This window comes from Chrysochloris asiatica, unplaced genomic scaffold (assembly GCF_000296735.1).
Source record: "Chrysochloris asiatica unplaced genomic scaffold, ChrAsi1.0 scaffold00009, whole genome shotgun sequence".
NCBI classification, from domain to species: domain Eukaryota; kingdom Metazoa; phylum Chordata; class Mammalia; order Afrosoricida; family Chrysochloridae; genus Chrysochloris; species Chrysochloris asiatica.
Window position 1 is genome coordinate 28,329,030 of NW_006408527.1, and position 19,740 is coordinate 28,348,769.

At 34.6% G+C, this 19,740-nt stretch overlaps 1 protein-coding gene across 1 annotated transcript in view; it reads left to right on the top strand.

Annotated features, from left to right (window-relative positions):
• The window catches only part of DENND1B (DENN/MADD domain containing 1B), a 391,513-nt gene that overhangs the window by 237,953 nt on the left and 133,820 nt on the right, over positions 1-19,740 (top strand). Inside the window, exons 12-13 of the mRNA XM_006834232.1 lie at positions 6,731-6,776; positions 12,590-12,691. Coding sequence (XP_006834295.1) covers positions 6,731-6,776; positions 12,590-12,691 — 148 coding nt within the window. The remainder of the gene's footprint in view (positions 1-6,730; positions 6,777-12,589; positions 12,692-19,740) is intronic.

Sequence of the window (19,740 nt, forward strand, 5' to 3'; positions counted from 1 at the left end):
TAGTGATAGATATATTATGTGATATTGTACATCTATAATGGAATGGATGAGACTTAGTTCCTACCCTTGAAGAGTTTATATTCACAGATAGGAAGAAATATAGACATTCATATTCACACACACAAAGAGGTATTATAATATTATAAATACTACAATAAAAACCAATTACTATCAAGTTGGTTCTGACTCATAGCAACAAAATACAAGATTTCCAAGACTGTAAATCTTTACAATAGCAGACAGCATCATTTTCCTCCCTTGGAGTGGCTGATGGATTTGAGCCACCAACCTTGCAGTTAGCAACCTGACACGTAACCCACTGTTGTTGTTGTTAAGTGTCGTTGAGTCGATTCTGACCCATAGCAATCCTGTATAGGGTTTCCAATGAGCAGTTGGTGAGCTTGAACCACTAATGTTACAGTTCAGATGACTTTGCAGGCTGACGTATTAGCCCACAGCACCACACACAGTGCAGGACTATAATGCTGTTGTTAAGTTCTCTCGGGTTAGTTCTCCTCATAGTGACCCAGTATCCAAGTGGATGGTGAGTTTGAACCGCTGACCTTATGGTCCAGTGTCCTACCGCACCACACTAGAACTCCAGTACTATAATGCTGTTGTTGTTATGTGACATGGAGTCGGTTCTGACCCACAGTGACCCTGTACAGGGTTTCCGAGGCTGTAAATCTTTATGAGAGCAGAAAGCCTCATCTTTCTCCCGCGAGACAGCTGGTAGTTTCGAACTGCTGACCTTGCGGTTCGCAGCCCGGTTCGTAACCATTACACTACCAGAGCCCCAGGGGTATTCAAAAGAACCATGAATGTGAACACACAGGAAGTGGTGGTGGTAGTGGTGTGCTGTGGAATCTTTTCCAACTCATAGTGACCCTGCGTTGGGTTTCCAAGGCTGTAAATCTTTATAGGACCAGAAAGCCTCATCTTTCTCCCACCAATGGCTGGTAGTTTTGAACTGCTGACCTCGAGGTTAGCAGCCCTACTTGTAACCACTATCCTACCAGAGCTCTTGTAGAGGAAGTACTGACCTATAATCCATGGTTGGTTAAGGAAAGCTAAGGGAGGAAGGGACATGGTTTGCTTTTTCCCCTTAATGGACCAGTATAAGAGTACTTTAATTTGGCAAGTCTTTGAGGTTGCCAGATACTCTTAACTTATGTGAGTCCATAAACACATTGGAGGTAATATGACTCTTGTTGTTAAGTGCTGTCAAATCAGTTCCGACTCATAGTGACTCTTTATAGTGTTTCCGAGGAACAGCTGGTGAGTTTGAACCAACCTTGCCGTGAAGTCCAGTGCTTAGCCTACAGTACTACATCAGGATTCCTAATATGACTCCAGAACTCGTAAATTATTCATTATTTGTTCAGTGAATGGTTGAGGAATTCTTTTTATTTAAACTATCTATCTGGCTCTTCTGTCTTTGAAAGGAATGGAATTAGCTTCTAAGAGAATAGTTTTTTTAAAAAATAGAAAATTATGTCCTTCAGTTATCAACTGCCCTAAATTAATGAACTGCTATTATGGTCTACCCCATGGGTGGTCTCTTGTAAGAAAACCAAAAAAGAAAAAAGAGGCTATCACATAGTAATTATTTCTAAGTGAAGATTAATTGCTAACACAAAGGAGAAGCAGTCATAATAGAGCCTGCTGTATTCCATCTCTGCAAAATAACTTCATTGACGGAAAGATCTAGGACAGTTTTGCACATGGATGATAAAACATCTGTGTTGCCAAGGATCCCTTCCTGACTTATTAACGCCATAATCTAATTAAGAAATTTCAGCTAGGGTTGCAAAATTACTTTTCATGAGATTTGGGCAATTTCATATGAGGATGTACACAGTTCAGTTTTCATGAGAGACTAACAACTCTTCAGTTAACTCTATGTTCTGTAAAACATAATTATTCTAGAAATGATGCTCTACATTAATAATGTTTGCAGTTGTAGCATTCCTTTGTTTTGTCTTTGTGAGGAATTATTGAGAAAAAACACATAGAGATACCCAGAAATCCCATAATAAAAAGTTTTAAGATACTTTATTATTGAGCTCTGCATAGAAACTCTTTAATTATTTTTTCTGTGTTTATATTTTAAATTTCTATATTTGTTATTTATATTTAAAAAGATGTTTTAAAATTATTGTCTTATATGTGTTTCTTAGGACATCAGCGGGTTATTTACCACTTATAACTCTGATTTTTAAGAAACATCTGATCCAACTGATAGTCTTCCAACATCTATAGTATGGACATAACAATTTAATTTTTAGAAGGCTTTTAAATATTGTGATTCACACTTGTTTTATTTAAATGTTCTTTGGGATTTAAGATAGCTTGGATTTTCTGTCCTATGAATCTGTGCATATTGATAATCTAACCTGGGGTGACCTGGTAATTGGCTCAGTGACTTTAATAATTTTACACTGTTTTAGAGATAGGGAAGGTTTGACAGATTTAAGATCTTAGGAGTTGCCTCTTTTGTGAAAGTTGATTGAGCCCAGTCCTGAGAGCACAGAACAGTTAATAACATGTATTTTATGTCTAGTATGGAGTCTGATGGGCTCCCGTTGTGGCACTGTACCCCTGGACTGTGAACCACAAGGATGGCGCTTCAAATCTACCAGCTGCTCCTCGGAAATCCTACACAGGGTCTCTATAAGTCGGAACCAATTCAACAGCACTTGACAAAAACAACAAATGGAGTCTGATGTGACACCGTAGGATAAAGCACTAAACTGCAAGGTTGTCTTGAACTGAAACATTAGTGGTTCAAACCCACCAGCTGCTCTTCGGAAACCCTATACAGGTTCACTCTGATTTAGCACTTAACAGCAACAACAACATGGAATCTCCAAAGGACTTCCAGGGATGAGAAGTTGAGCTAATACAAGCCTTCTCTTATTCAAGAAAAAGTCTACATTTGTTCCTCCTATTTCAACAAGGCAGAGAATCTGTTATGTCTTAAAAGATATCAAGGCCTACAGTATTTGTCAATTTTCAGTCAATTGATGTTTGTAGAATGTCCATCACATCAGTTCCAGATCATCTGTTGTATGATGGGGACTTCAAAAAGTTTGTGGAAAAATTGAATTGAAAGATAATAGAATTCCACCCCCTCCATACACAGAGTAGACAGGGATAGGCAACTTGGACATTGGCTACTCAAAATGGTGGGGTGGGGTGGTGGTGGTGGCTACAAAGGCAAGAAGTGACTGGTTTACAAGCTTTCCAGAGGGAGCCTAGAACCAGGGGGCATGGAGGAAGGTAGAATCTCCACTGAGTAGTATCCAATCTGTCTGGGAGGGGCTGATGAAAGGACATGGGGATAGGTCTATTGTGGTACAATAGTGAATAATTGTTATCAGGACTGACTGTGAGGGTTGGAAATGGAAAGGTAGACATTTTGTAGCAAAAGGAGGGGAGTGGTTGACTTTGCAATCCAGGAGCGGAGGGCCCTGGGACCATCAAGGGAGAAGAGCAGAGTGTGGGACCCTACCCAAAGAAGCAGAGACGCCAGAGATGGAGGCAGAGAATGATGTGGAGAGATGAAGCGGCTGGGAACTCTAGCCCCAGAGAGTGAGAGGGGCTGTATGCTGATGACCAGGGGTCAGGCTTGCAGGATATATACCCTTTGGTTGGTTGATGATGCATGGAGGGGATTGTAACTATAGCAATGTAATGATATACGATAGGATGAATGTAAAGCTAATGTTCTCCCATGTAAACTATCCCATAATTCACCAGAAAACATTAAAAAAAAAAAAAAGATAATAGAATTATTTCATGATCTTTCTGAAACTCCTCTCATATTAAATAGCAACCAGACAATAGCAACAAGCTAAAATAGGAAGGTACAAAGCCACCAAAGATAAAGAAAAACTGGGAATTAGAGTCTAGTACAATAAAAAGTAGCAAACTAGAATGTGCTGGCTAAGGGGAACTAGAATACAAACTCTAAAGCTTCTTTATTTGTGCATTCTTTATATGTAGGTTAATGTTTCCAAAACCAAACAAAATCCGTCAGGTCTATTCGTACTCATGACCTCTGTTGTTTTCTGTTGTTTAGTGATGGAGAGACAGTTTCGACTAATAGAGACCCTGTAAGGGTTACTGGAAGGAGCTCTGGTAGCGTAGTGGTTACGAATCGGGCTGCTTCGAAACTACAAGCTGTTCCATGGGAGAAAGATGAGGCTTTCTGCTCCCGTAAAGATTTACAGCCTCAGAAACCCTGTGCAGGGTCACTATGAGTCGGAATCAACTCTACAGTACTTAACAACAACAACAGTATAATTGCAGGAGTTCCTGGTGTGGCACTATGGGTTAATGTGCCAGACTGCAAAGCTATTTGAACTGCAAGGTTGGAGGTTCAAGCTCACCAGCTGCTCCTTGGAAAACCCTGTACAGGGTTGCTATGGGTTGGAATAGACTCGACGGCACTTGACAATAATAACATAGGGTTTCAGAGCAGTGACTGGTGGATTTGCACTGCTGACCTTACAGTTCAAACCGCTCTTATAGTCCAGTGCTTATCCCACAGCGCTACACCAGGACTTCCATTGTCACCCTGTGGGACAGAATATAGTAGCCCAGAGGGTTTCCAAGGCTGTGAGTCTTTACTGAAGTAGAGTGTCACATTTTTCTCTCACAAAGATACTGGAGGGTTCCAACAGCTGACTTCAATTAGCAGCCAAGTATTTAACCCCCCCCCCAATACTTCAAGAGTTCCTAGACTAGTTGTTTTTGTTGTGAAGTGCCATTTTAGTCAGTTCAGACTCATAGCGACCCTTCATAGGGTTTCCGAGGAGCAGCTGGTGGGTTTGAACTGCCAGGCTTGTGATTAGCAGTCCAGTGCTTATCCTACAGTACCTCACCAGGACTTCAGAGTAGTGTTTGGTGGTGGTGATGATAGTGTGCTATCAAGTTTGTCTGACTCATAGTGACCCCGTTAATTTTTACAGGAGCACAAAACTTCGTTTTTTCCCCACAGAACAGCTTGTGGCTTCAAACTGCTGACCTTGTGATCAGCAGTCCAATTTGAAACCCACTATTCTACTAGGGCTCCTTAGGGTTGTGTTTGGCCATCCTTAAATGAATCTGGAACACTTTGAGGTTCTTTTGAAAACTCTTGAGTCTGTTTGGATCCCTGTTGTTTTTTTAAATCTATTACTGGTTCTTAGAGCCAAGTGACACATAGACATTTGGATAGCTGTATTTTGCTGATGACAGTGAAGTTTGGAAAATTATGCAAATCTCTTGAGAAAGAGGGCTATGTTTTCATTAACAGAAAAGCTTTATGTTCAGTAGAGCACAAAGACTTCTATAAAAGATTTGCCAGAAATGTTTTATTTCTATGTATGCATTTATTCGCATATTACCTGCACAGACATCTGTTGATTCTTATGTTTTCTTGTTAAATATTATTTTGATTTTGAAATGTCAAGTTGAATATTTTCCCTTTTGTAATTCATGAGAAATATTAATAAAAATAGTAGTAATTTTGATAGTATTTGCTACAAGAACTTTTTACTGTTGATGTTCTCTGGTAAAAACTCTATGAGGACGGATGTTCTGTTTTGTCTATTTTTGTTCCTAAGTCTCTCTATTGCCCAGGGCTTGTTGTTGTTGTTGTTAAGTGCCATTGAGTCAGTTCCGACTCATTGCAACCCTGTATAGGGTTTCCGAGGAGCAGCTGGTGTGTTTGAATTGCCAGCTTTTGCGGTTCAAACGGACTTTGCAGTCCAGTTTACCCTATAATGCCACACCAAGATTCTATAGCGACCCAGTATAGGATTTAATTTTCAACATTCAGTAAATTGAATTAATTAGTTTAAGGTCATTGTTGTTGTTAAGTGCTGTTAAATTGGTTCTGATTCATAGCGACCCTATGTAGGGTTTCTTAGGCTTTAAATCTTCTTGGGAACAGAAAGCTTAATCTTTCTCCCATGATGTTCTAGAGAGCTCAAACACCGACCTTGTGGCTTCACAGTCCAGTGGTTATCATATGGAGCCAATGGGCTCCTGAGGCCATTTTTACTCTTACTTAAATGCTTTTATGGTTTTTGAAATGATTTTTTTTTAGATAAAAATAAAAGTGGGATAAAATAGAATTTATAAAATCAAAATGAAAAGACAAGATATGTGAATGTTAAGATAGTACAGAAATAGGATGATTACACTAAGGAGGAGTTTGTTACCTTTGTTCCTCTAGTTGTAGGACAAAGCCTGGCCTACAGCACAACCTAGACTATATGTGGTGACTGATGACTAAGTGACTTACTGTTGGGCAGATAGTAGGTATGAAGGAATGAAAATTCATTATGTAAATTGCAGAAATACGCATTTATTGAGTCAGAAAAGTGTACCAAAACTGTGAAAAAACTTGATTATTATTTAGGATCTATTCCCTATAAGGTATATGGGAAAAATTCAGCTCAGACTATGGCCTAGAGCTGATACTTTTCTTAAATGAACAAGTGTCTTAAGGCATTAGAGTTGTTGATTTAAAAAATGATTTAAATTTTTAGAATATAAACCAGTCTTAATTTGAGTATATAAAAATCTACAATTCAATGTGAGATTTATTTAATAATTTTGATTGTCTATAATGTGCTATGCTAGAACTGTGCATTATTAAATGCATTCTGAAATATTTATATTGTTGCTTATGTGTGCATGAACTATATAAATCTGTACATATCTGTTTTTCACTTAGTGCCCCAATGCCATACCTGATTGGAATACACTCCAGCCTCATAGAGGTGAGTATTTTTCAGAAATGAGATAGGAATCTGGAATAAGAAGCTTTATTTTGAAGGAAAAATCAATGGACAGAGTTCAAAGCAATGACTAGTTTCATATTTATAGTGTATGTACTCACATGGTTGTTTTAAAACCAGAATATTGTAATGATTTCATTTAATTAAAAATATTAAATGATAATTTTCAATGACACAAAACCAAACAAAATAGGTTGATAGAAGTCGTATGATAAGTGTTAAGTACTAAAGAACCTGCCCTTGATGAACCGCTGTCTTTATGGTAACATGTTGTTGTTGTTAAGTGCTGTTGAGTTGGTTCTGACACATAGTGATTCTGTACAGGGTTTCTGAGGCTGTAAATCGTTACGAGAGCAGAAAGACTCATCTTTCTCTTGCGGAGCGGCTGGTAGTTTCGAACTGCAGACCTTAATTTAAGGTTTGCAGCCTGATCATTTTTATTTCTGTTTCAGACCTATATTTTAAAAGTCAAATTTTAGATAATTATGAATCATGAGGGGAAACAGCTTTATTTTACAGGCTTTTTTATGATCCAGTTTATCACCTTGCTTTTTCAAAACATGGTTTAATATAGTAATCATGAACCTAATTGTAATAGAGCTTTATATAAAAAAAAACAAAACAGTTTTTATTTCAGTTTTTCTGGAGACATAAAATTTTGTAATTTACTTGAACTGCCATGGTCTCATTCTGACTTATTTTTTTCACATTAGTCATCAATGTAATGAAACACTTTGACCTTTATTAATTAGATTTCTTGTAAGATCAGAATCTTACCCCCCCCCCAAAAAAAAATGGTTTGCATCAAATCAAAATGCTTTGATCAATTGACTATCAGCAAGCAAATTTCAGCTTTATGGGATTAATTTGTTTTCAAGCTGAGCATATTAACTTTAATCCAGTTTCCAACCCAACAATTTAACCTAAATAACATTTTTACACTTATTTGAGTATTTTAACATTTATTGAAAATATTTCATTGGTAAAAATACTTTCTTATTTTTATATTTCTTCTGTCTACAAGTCCCCATTTAAAATGATAATGGAAAATCCTGTTGATTGAGATACTTCTTTCCATACTCATAGATGACCTGGATTATTGAATTCTGCATGTACTCTAGTCCCTTTGGGCATTTTTTGGTTTTACAAAATGTTTGGGCAGAATCTTTTGTTTGATTTACCATTAGTAAAGGTTACATCTTAATGAATTTCTTTAGTAAGTTTGATTTGCCTATAATACAGAAATCTGAGTTGTATAACATTATTTGCTCTTTAGATTTTATGTTAGAAAACCTGTTCTTACATGATAAACTGTTTGTTGTTGTTGTTAAGTGCCGTCGAGTCGGTTCCGACCCATAGAAACCCTGTACAGGGTTTCCGAGGGTGTAAATCTTTACAGGAGTAGAAAGCCTCATTTTTCTCCCGCAGAGCAGCTGGTAGTTTCAAACCGCTGACCTTAAAGGTTCACAGCCCGATTCGTAACCACTACACTACCAGAGTAAACTATTTGTAGTTGAAAGAATAAATTATATAAAAGAAAACATAAATGAGTCAAAATTTTATCTATGTGGATCATATGATTGGTAAACTTTATATAAAATCTAACCATGGTTGGTTGTTGTGGTTTCAGAACAAGAGTCATCAAATTTGATATTAGTACTTACGTACAAGGGGACTTAAAGAAATTTGTGAAAAAATTATGTTATCTATTAATTCCATTTTTCCATGACTTTCTGTAGCCTCATATGTCTTTTCTTATTTTGTATGTCTAAAAGGATATATTATTTCTATGATATATTTATTTATAGAAATAAAAAGTAAATGTGGTTGATATGAACCTGACCTGAAATATTGACTTTGTTTTTACGTGATGATTCTACATCAACTTTTCAAATAATTAACTAGACTTTTCCAAATTTTCACACAAATAATTTGACTTTCCCAAAATAATGTAGAAAGAGGTACATGTTTTACATATTTAATTAAATTTGTCATATATTTTTTGGAACCTATAGAAAATGTCAGTACTTTTTTTAAAGGGTAAATTCTAGTGTTATCTTGAAGAAAAGTGTATTTTAACTTTAAATTGGCTCCTATCATCCAGTGAGAATTTTAACAGCCATGGTTAGATTGACTGAAATCTCAGTACTTCTGTAATTGTACCCTAGGCTTTCGAACTATCTTAATAGTCAGCTTTATTTAGTTTGATAATGAAATGAAAAGATATACTAGGAACTTTAGGAATTCTTTTAAACTAGCTGAGTACCATTTAGTAACATTCTCTTTAATCTACAAGATACTATACACCAGCAATTTTATTTGTATTGTGTCATTATGAGATGGGCTTTTTTTCTCACTAAAATTCTTACCTTTTTTTGTTTTTGTATCTAATAAAAATGTTACTATAATTTAAATATTCATGTAATTAAACTGAACTTGTAATAGTTTCACATTTTGTTTGGCTGCAAATTTAACCAATGATTTTCTTTTAAGGAAGAGTAAAAAAATATTCTATTTTTCTCCCCCTTTTGGTCAAAACAGTTTCAACTTGTCAATTGTATGTTGTTGTTGTTGTTGTTAAGTGCCATCGAGTCGGGTCCGACCCATAGCGACCCTGTACAGGGTTTCCGAGGGTGTAAATCCTTACGGGAGTAGAAAGCCTCATCTTTCTCCCGCGGAGCGGCTGGTAGTTTCGAACTGCTGACCTTAAGGTTCACAGCCCGATTCGTAACCACTACGCTACCAGAGCTCCTTAAAAACTACGTAAAATTAATGTTCGTTGAAAATTTTTTTTTTTTTTTTACTTTCTATTACTTTATTGTATAATGTTAGTAAAAGATGGCTGGAAGTCTTTTTTTTATTTAATATAAATTTGCTTCTAAAATGAAAGATGAAGATACTTTGTTAGCCATGAAAAACAGACTTTAAACTTGAACTTAAAGCAGACAAAGGTCATTAGAAATTATTTTTGTAGCTGCTACAAATAAGATTTATCTATTTATTTTGCTATAAATACAAAGATTGTCTTTCTTATTTCAATATACCAAAGATTCTATATGATTATTTAGAAAACGTGTGAGAAAAACTATAACCTTTTAATACCTTACAACTCGACAGCATGTGACAACAACATTGCTCTTATGGAGGCCTGGTGTGGTGCTATAGGATAAGCATTGGGCTACTAACTACAGGGCTGGTAATTCAAGCCCACCAGCTGCTCCTGGGAAACGCTGTACAGGGTTACTATGAGTCCAGACTGACTGGACAGCACTGAACAACAACATTGCTCTTATTGAGTTCCAGAATATCCTACAAGTGGTTACTGGGCTTGATTACGCACCCAGAGGTTAGAGTTCTGAGTCCATTTGAAGATTGTTGCCTCTAAAGAAAGGTCTGAAAAATCAGCCATTGTACACCTCTACAGTGCACAGTTTAGTGTGACAAAAAAGGGGCTTCCTGAGTTGGAATCAAGTCAAGGCAACTGATTTTTTTTATATAGTTCCTTCAAGTGTTTCAATCTATATCTTGTTTTTGACGATAAAAAGACTTCTTTTATTTTTTTAACATTTTCTCATTAATTTGCCCATTCAAGCAAGATTATCAGTCTTACGAAGATTTGACTATATGTCATAAAGAAGGAGGTACCATGAGTTTCCACTTCTAATTAGGAAAAAAAAAAAGACAAGTAATAGCTAAAGTCCTTACATTGAGAAAAAGCAATAGATAAAATAATGATACTAACCTAGATTTCTTGAACTATTATTTATGTTACATGGTGTTATTATATTTTGCTTTTATAGATTTATTCTCACTTTATAGCAGTCTCAATGTATTGCTTTATTGACATGAATATCTTTTTTTTCCCATTCTTACTCGAAAGTTCACTGGACTGAACTTAATGTTCGCCTATTATCAGACCTTTTAAAACTAAGAACAACTTTGGAAAAATATACATTTAATCTATTGTCAGTCTCCTTTATTTAGAGTTTAGTTTTAGTGTCACTATAAAACATCTTGGAGGGTATTGTTGTTATTATGTACCGTTGAGTTCTTTCCAACTCATAATGACCTTGTATAAGGTTTCTGAGGAGTGGCTGGTGAGTTTGAACCTCCGACCTTGTGATTTCAAACTGACCTTGTGGTCCAGTGCTTATCCTACAGTGCCACACGAGGACTCCATCTTGTGAGGGTATATAGCTATTATTCAAGGCTTAGGCTAATTTATTTTATCCCTTAAAAAATTCATTAGGTTTTTTTATACATAAAAAATTCATAAGGATTATCTTTACAGTTTCTGTCATAGAGATGCTTTAGAATTAAAGATGAATATCAAAATGATGACTTACAATTTTCCATACTATTGTCATTAACATTATATTTTTGTTCGTAAATAAGTTGTTTTTTTATAATATTTTCATAGCTAATTTATAAATAACCATATCTCACATTTAAAGTTTTTTTTTAAATGTATGTGTATTACATGTATACACATGGAAAGAGAAGGAAATGAGTATATTTATAAAGGTTTTTAAATAATATCACAATTATAAATTACTCTCTACTAATATCTTAGGAATGGAGAGCATCCTTTATATCTTAGTTTAAAATAGTTAATAATTGCTTTTACAACATATATTTTTAGAATCATGTGTTCCCCTGAGGAGCCACACTTCACCTATGGCTGACCTAACACATTGAAATTCCAACACCTGACTACCATTTCCCTAGCAAATTTTAACATTCTAGCTAATATACAGTGATTGGGCATATTAAATGGATCAGAGAAATTTTTGTTTTGACCAACTGAAAAATTTCTGATTTGCCCAATGAAACTGTGTAAGGTATTTAGCAAATTATTTTTAATTGTCTATTAGATGGTAATGAGACTTTAAAAGAATACAACACTGAAATTAATTAAATAACCTATTACTAGTTGACCTATACAATTATGGGTATATTAATGAGCCTGTTACTTACCTGCTGTCATTTAAATAAGGACTACTAGAATTTTATGGTTTGTTTAGGTTTACATATTGATTTAAATAGGAAAAAATACGATTGAAATATTTCTTTTATTAAAGGATAAAAAATGTTGAAATTCTAATTTAGTTTATCTGTATACTCAAATAATTCAACCATTTTGATCAAATTATCAAACAAGTCAAAATAGTTCATCTGATAGGCTATATATACATTTTATCATTTATATTGAGATTTATGTGAGATGTTCTACTAACAATAAATTCCATAGTACTCTGCTCTGCCATTTTATTTTTCAACTTTTATTTTAATTATCAGCTTATTCTATTGGTATGGAAATACAGTGAAAGTATTTATTAATTTAAAACTTAGTTGTTTAGTACTGTAGTCATAGAGCTAATGGTTTCTGTTAAATTTGCAATATAATTTATGCTAAAAATAGGTATAGAGATAGATGCAAATTCTTCTGGTTTGGCATTGCAATTCAGTTGATAAATTCAAAAGCATAGACGTTTTTATAGTGTGATATAGCGATGTCTTTTTGTAGGTTTTTGATTTAATATTTTCTTGGTAGTTAAATTCATCTGTCACCAAAGTAAATATGTTTAAATAAACAAACATTCTATTTTGAGCATCTTTTCCCAAATCGTCTGTTTGAACTGGTTGTAGTCACACTTTCTCTCAGTGAAGGTTCAATTGTTTATATTTATAATGTAGGGCTTTCCTGTTTTTCTTTTACCATGAGTAGTGCATTAAGATAGTTTTCTCTGGCTCCAACTTATTATAATTTTAATAAAATTGTGTTTTTAAAACAGAGGGTGAAAAATAAATCATTGGAAGATGTGGTTATGTTAAATGTTGACACAAACACTTTAGAATCACCGTTTAATGACTTGAGCAACCTACCAAGTGATGTGGTAAGTCTAAAGGATATTTTGTAGTGAACAATGTATATTTTTTTCTCCTGAACCCTTGAATGACTGAATTTTTTTCTACTTTTTTCGTCTGAAATAAAAGGATTGGGTGTATGCATGGGGTGTGAGAGGAATCAGTGTAGATTCTGTATTTAATATTTTTTACCTTTGGCAGTTGAGATGTTGCATGAAACATCATATTCCTCATTGTAAAAGTAGGATCATAATTAAAAACCTAGATGCATTCATTAGGCAGAGCTTCTTTAAACGTAAGTCTCTTCATCTCATCTTAATCATTATATTACAAAGTAGGCATTTCTGTCTGCCTAGTGGCATGTCTTGCAAAAGAATGAGAGAGTTTTTGAAGGCAAGAAGAAGAAGGGGGCCAATTATCGGCTTTTGCTTCCCTGCCACCTGCCAGCGCTTTTCCTTTTAATTAATGATCTGATGGCACTGGTCAATATAATAAGAAATGCTTGTACAGTTGGGGTCAGAAAATTCTGGCTTTGATCTCCCTCAACTTTCTGAAACATTTATTTGTTTTCTCTAAATTATTTCAGTTTTATTTTAATCTTTTCTATCCTGCTGAGGGCCGCAAGAATGAAAACCTACACTGTTTGTCATTTGCTTTGGCGGAGCAAAGAGTGCTTACTTAGAATTCTATTTGTAAATTAAACTGCAAACCCAGTTTGTCATAAAAGACATCTGATCCTTTTGAAATGACGAAAACTGTCTTTTGTCTGTAAAGGCTGATAAATTAAGTGCCAGTTCTCTTCTGGTCTTTGATCTTGCAATGGGTTTGTGTGTGTGTTCGCGCGCGTGTGTGTGTGTGTTTGTGTGTGTGTGTGCTGCTTATAATGGGACATATTCTGTATTTCATGTTAAATAATCTTCAAAAGTGCTTTCCTCCCCCGCCCCCTTGGTATTCCTTAGGACAAGGCAGAAATGCAGACTAGTACTGTTTCTGTATATATTTTAATGGCTATTTAAAAATATCTTTATGATATAGCTCCAAGTTAAAATAACTTAGAATAACTTAAAATAACTAACTTAAAATAATTTCCATTCTTTTCAAGGATATTAAAATTGGGAAATAACAGTATCCCTCAGAACGTACTATTTTATAATATTGCAAGTATTTTTAAATCCATTATTAAGGAATTTGAATAAGTTAATTTAAACATCTCAAACTCAGAAAATGCAGTAATACTAAACATCATTGTTCTTATAGGTTATTGACAAAAAAAAATACGGTTTAAAAATCAATATCAGATTATTTATGTCTACAAATAGCCTTTAACACTTGCTGACCTTATAGCAAATTAAAACTGAACTTCTTTATTTTGCTGTAATAAAATTTATACTATGTGTGAACAAATCCAAATTCAGGCCAGTGAACAATTACATTATCTTTTTAGCTCATTATAACTAGATTGCCTCATTATAAAATTTTTGCAGAAGCTGCTAGAAATGATTAGAGTTATTCATTTAGAAATCCATCAAAGTGTTCTTCACTGGATAGAGAAATAATTAGTGAAAATACAATCCCAACTTTTAAGAATGTATTCCATATGTGCATGCATTTTCTACTGTTAATACCCTAAGGAGGAAGACTTGTTTATTAAAAAAAAAAAAATTAAAGACAGAGACTGAGAAAAGAAATGAAAAGACAAATTCAGCTTTTTAGGTTTGTGATATTGAAATTTTTATAGTCAGTTTAATGATAGATGGTTCTTAGACAATGATCTTTTAAATTTTTACTTTTTGGATAGGTAACTTGAGTAATTTGAGAAGTACTACTTTCTCAATAGAATTACTTTGATAATTAAAACATTTATTTAGCTATCTGGCAAAGGAAACAATACTAAAAAAATATAAAAGTCTGGCTATATAAAATGACAGGGGAAGCATCTTTTGGTTTACTCATAAGAAATGGTGTAATTACAACTTGATGGCACTTAACAACAACAAAATATTTAAAAAGTATATGAGGGCACTTCAAAAAGATCATGGAAAGTTTCCTTTAACCTTTCTTTCTTAAACTTTGAACCTCCCTTGTAGATTGAAAGAACAGTGTCGTGGTATATATTTGACAATATTTATGCTTGAAATTAAGGGTCCCAAACTTAGCGACATATCTGAAGAATGAACAAATTGAAATACCTCTGAAGTGAAGCTAGGATTGTATACTGAAAGTATGAGCTACTTTAAAGTTATAGTTATTTTCTAAAAATATTTTAGCTGACATTTTATGGCATCCGCCAAAACTAGCTCAAATAGTTCTGGAAGAATCTGATAAAACATCACATCATGCTTACTATAAATGTAAATGTTTTAAATGAGACATATTAAAATCATAAGTATTCTTATTAAAAAAATTTTGGGTGCTTTCAATTAATAAAGTCTAATTGAAGCCTGAAAACACTACTATTGGTATTGTCTGATTGCTTAATAGATTAACTGAGATTTAAATGGAGGCCTTTTAAAATCATTCACCAAAGCATTTAAATTATACTTACAGGCTAGATGACTTTCTATGCATGTGCACTCTATTATTGTGTCAGATTGACCAGTGGTCTTGGCTGTTCAAAGGTCAGTGGTCACAGTTGTCCTGAATTACTACTTCTTTTTTCCTGTGGACCCTCTGCTGTGTTGCATGCTGTAATCTTCTTAATGGCTTCATTCCAATATTCACACATAATATTTTAGATTTATTGACTGTTAGAAATACTACCATGCCAGTAGCAGTTCCGCTGCTCTTAAGGTATTTAAAATTGGAAAAATAAATCAGGGCAAAGCTTTCAGGAATCCTTTGTTTCCCTTAAGGGAGGGGGAAAAAAACTCTCTTCCTGTCTTCTGACAAGAACACTTGTTTTTTGATTTCATCATTTCACTATAGATTTAGATCATTAAAAGAAAATAAAACAAATATTTCATTGTGAGTGAATTTAACTATTGATTATTACATGGAATAACTTTTAAGGTAATATATCCATTAAAAATAATTTTGTAGTCTTTGTGACTATATATATATATATATTTTAAACTATGCAAAATACATACTTTCAAATATACCTAGTTTGAGTGTGTTGAGATAAAAAATGTGATATTTAGTGTTATATGTATGTAAACATATCAATTGAAGTTGCTGTGTGAAAAAAAAATAAGCTGAACTAAGCATTTGAAATTTCAAAATAAGTTCATTTTCATTTAATAAAACTCACTTTTTAAAACTCATATTCCAAATTTAAATACAAATTTGGTTTTAATTACATAATAATTTAAAATTTTATATTTCTGAAGTACTTTAACTTTTACTCTCATTAACATTTTAAGAAGTAATTTGGCAATTGTTACTATTTTAAAAATAATAAATAGATTAACACAGTTATTAGAAATTAATCGAATAATTAAATTTAGAAAATCTGTCCTCACGTGAATGTTAAAACATTTATGTACTAAATTTTATAGATAAAAGCCAGCTAGCACTAACATTTGAAAAGGTACAAGCATGAAAATATGAATTACACTAGGAAAGTGAATTTTGATATGATATAAGTAATATGTGTTATTGTTGTTAAGTGTTATCAAGTTGGTTCTGATTCACAGCAACCCTATGTAGGGCTTGTGAGGCATATCTAATGGGTTTAAATCACTGACTTGGTGGTTAGCAATTCAATGTTTATCCTACAGTTCCACACAAGAACTCCATAGTAATTAATATATGGTAGCTGTGTGCCGTGGAGTCGGTTCCGACTCATAGCGACCCTGTACAGGGTTTCCGAGGTTGCAGATCTTTATGGGAGCAGAATGCCTTATCTTTCTCCCGCAGAACAACTGGTAGTTTCGAACTGCTGACCTTGCAGTTCGCAGCCCGATTTGTAACCACTATGCTACCAGAGCACTGTAGAATATGCACTGGACTGCTAACTACAAGCTCAGTAGTTCAAACCCACTAGCCCCTCCCCAGAGACCCTATACAGACTCGCGAAGAGTTGGAATGGACTCAACTGCCCTTACCTAAAACAAGTTCTTCATAAAGATTGATTTTCAGGTGTGTTCCCTGAACCCTAGATCATGGACCCTCTTATTTATTTTAATATGATATACAGTGTAATTATTGTTGTTTAGTGCTATCAAGTCATTTCCGACTCATAGAGACCCTGTATAGCATTTCCAGGGAGCAGCTTGTGAACTTAAACCACCGACCTTATATTTCAAACCAACTTTGGAATCTATTTCATTAACCCAAAGAATCACACCAGGACTCCACAATGTAATTAGTAACTCTTCAAAGTTTTTACTATTGTAGCTTATTATCCATTCTGTTCTCACTAAAGAAAAGGCAACATGACCAATTTGATTGAAATTAGGATTTTCTGCACTGTTTTAAAGCTGATTTTTACCTTGTCTATAATAGCCTAGTGGTTACGAATCGGGCTGCGAACCTTAAGGTCAGCGGTTCGAAACTACCAGCTGCTCCGCGGGAGAAAGATGAGGCTTTCTACTCCCATAAAGATTTACACCCTCGGAAACCCTATACAGGGTCGCTATGGGTCGGAACCGACTCGATGGCACATAACAACAACAACAACAACAACAACAATAATACCATTGGAAGCCTGGTGTAGTGCTGTAGGATAAGCACTGGACTACTAATCATAAGGTTGCTAGTTCACACCCACCAGCCACTCCTTGAAAAGCCTATGCAGGGTCACTGAGTTGGAAGTGACTCCACAGCACTTAACAATAACATAATACCATTGGAAAATGGTTTCCATTTTTCCATTATGCATTTGTGTTGAAAGTATATTGTACTTTAGAATTCTTGTACAATTCACCATAGACCACAGTCTGTTATTGTTGTTAAGTACCATGGAGTCAGTTCCTACTCATTGTGACCCTTCACAGAGTTTCGCGGCTGCAAATTTTTATGGGAGCAGAAAGCCTCATCTTTCTCCTGTGGAACAGCTGGTAGTTTCGAACTGCCGACCTTGAAGTTAGCAGCCTGATTCATAACCACTACACTACCAGAGTTCCTTACAATCTGTTATAGGCTGAAACATATTTAACTACTAATTGAAAAGGCCTCGTTATAAAATGGTCTCACCTAAAATACAATTCTCTTTACAGTGAGGCTTCCAAGTAGCTCAGGAAGGAATAGGTGAATGGTTGTATCATATGACAAGGAAGAACACACACGCTGGCTGCCCTGAATCACTAACAATTACTGAAAACCTAAAAAGCCAGAGATACCCCTAAAACTCTGACTAAAAATTTCAGTTATGTCTTTCAGTGAGCTAATTAATTTGGAAATGTTTGGAAAAGAGTTGGCTTTTTCAGAGCATTTTTATATCAGCTCTTTTTTTGTTTTTGTTTTTTTACTGTGTATAAGCAAAAAATTAGCCATGCAAATAGTCAGTGCATACATTTCACTTATTGAATATTTTTTCTAACCTCACATGAAGGTTTCACATACTAAATTTTCATAATGTATGTTATAAAGGAAAACAAAGGGACTTCAAGAATATTAGTTCCAGGTTTGCCACAGCTCTGCTATAATCCTTATCATGTAAGTGAACTTCTCAATAAATTTCTAGAGTGGCCAGGTTTGAAAGATAGCACAGTGTTACTCATCTTCAAAAGCAATTTAAAGAACATTTTATTTAGCTCATAGACCTGATTCCAGGAGACAGGTATTGTTGCTTTCAATGTGCCTCTGCGGAAGGATCCTCATATACTCTATAGTACCCTCTGACCTCCTCCCCAGCCCCCACCCCCTCCAGCTGTTAGAATCTTGTACTTGACATTGCCGCTAACACGCCACTTTGGTGCAGTGTGTTAAATAGGAAGTAATAGGTAGAACTGACTGGACAGTACCTACCAATAACAACAACAACATGCATTCAATAAATGATTGTTGAAAAGAGATATAATTGCACTTCTTTCATCTCTTGTAACAGAAGTTGTTTTTTAAGTCCTTGTTTACTGGTGCCTTCTGGAACATTTTATAAGGATGTTTTCACCTAACTTTCATAATAATGAAAGGAATAAACCTGGAAGCATATTTAAAATGTAACCCTTTTGATTATGAGCCCAACCTTTTATTTCCTGGCTCTGGTAAAGGAGACCATGTTGTTATGATAATCATTGTGCATTTGCACACTAGGCTGGGTGTCTGTGCAAACTCATCACTCTAAGATAGTTTTAGAGATTTGATTGTTCAAAACTTATTTATGTTTTTAGGTAAGCTGTTGTGGGATTTGCTATTTTTTTGGGTATGTTTTTATATAAACCTGAATTGCAAAGGAAAACCGACCAATGCAAATAAAAACAAAAACTCAATTAACTATGCTTCCAAACACTTAAAATACTTTCTCTCAACAATGAAGATATTCAAGAAAATATCCTCTCCAGCACCACCTCCATGCAGTCATCCAAGCTTTAGCAATTCCCTTTTTAGACCTTTGTATTTTCCATTCTAACATTGTTTTTCGTTTGATTTTAAGTGCTCATAAAGTTCCTTGGCTGCCTCTTGGCTTTTCATTTTCAGCTGAGTTTCTTAGCCCTCCTTCTGATATCTTTTGATTTCATATAATCTTAACAGCATGCTTCTTTCTCTCTGTTTTACTGCTACTGAAAACAAGGAATCCTAGTGTGGTGCTGTAGGATACGCGATCGGCCTCAAGGTCAGTTTGAACTGCAAGGTCAGCGGTTCAAGCTTACCAGCCACTCCTCACAAACCCTATACAAAGTCACCCTGGGTGGCAACTGAGTTGATGGCCCTTAACAACAACAACATTGTTCATGATATTACATGTAAATAAATAAATAAAAGTTGCTTGAATATAGAAAAGTAAAGAACTTAAGGGAACATAAACAAATGGAAAATAATTTTTTAAGACAAAATCAAGATCCCTTTTTGTTTGTTTTTAATTGTTAAGTGCAAACAAAAAGAGATCTTGATTTTGTCTTTAAACTTTTTTTCAATTTATTTCTGTTCTCTTAAGTTCTTTATTTTTCTATATTCAAGCAACTTTTTTTTTTTTTTT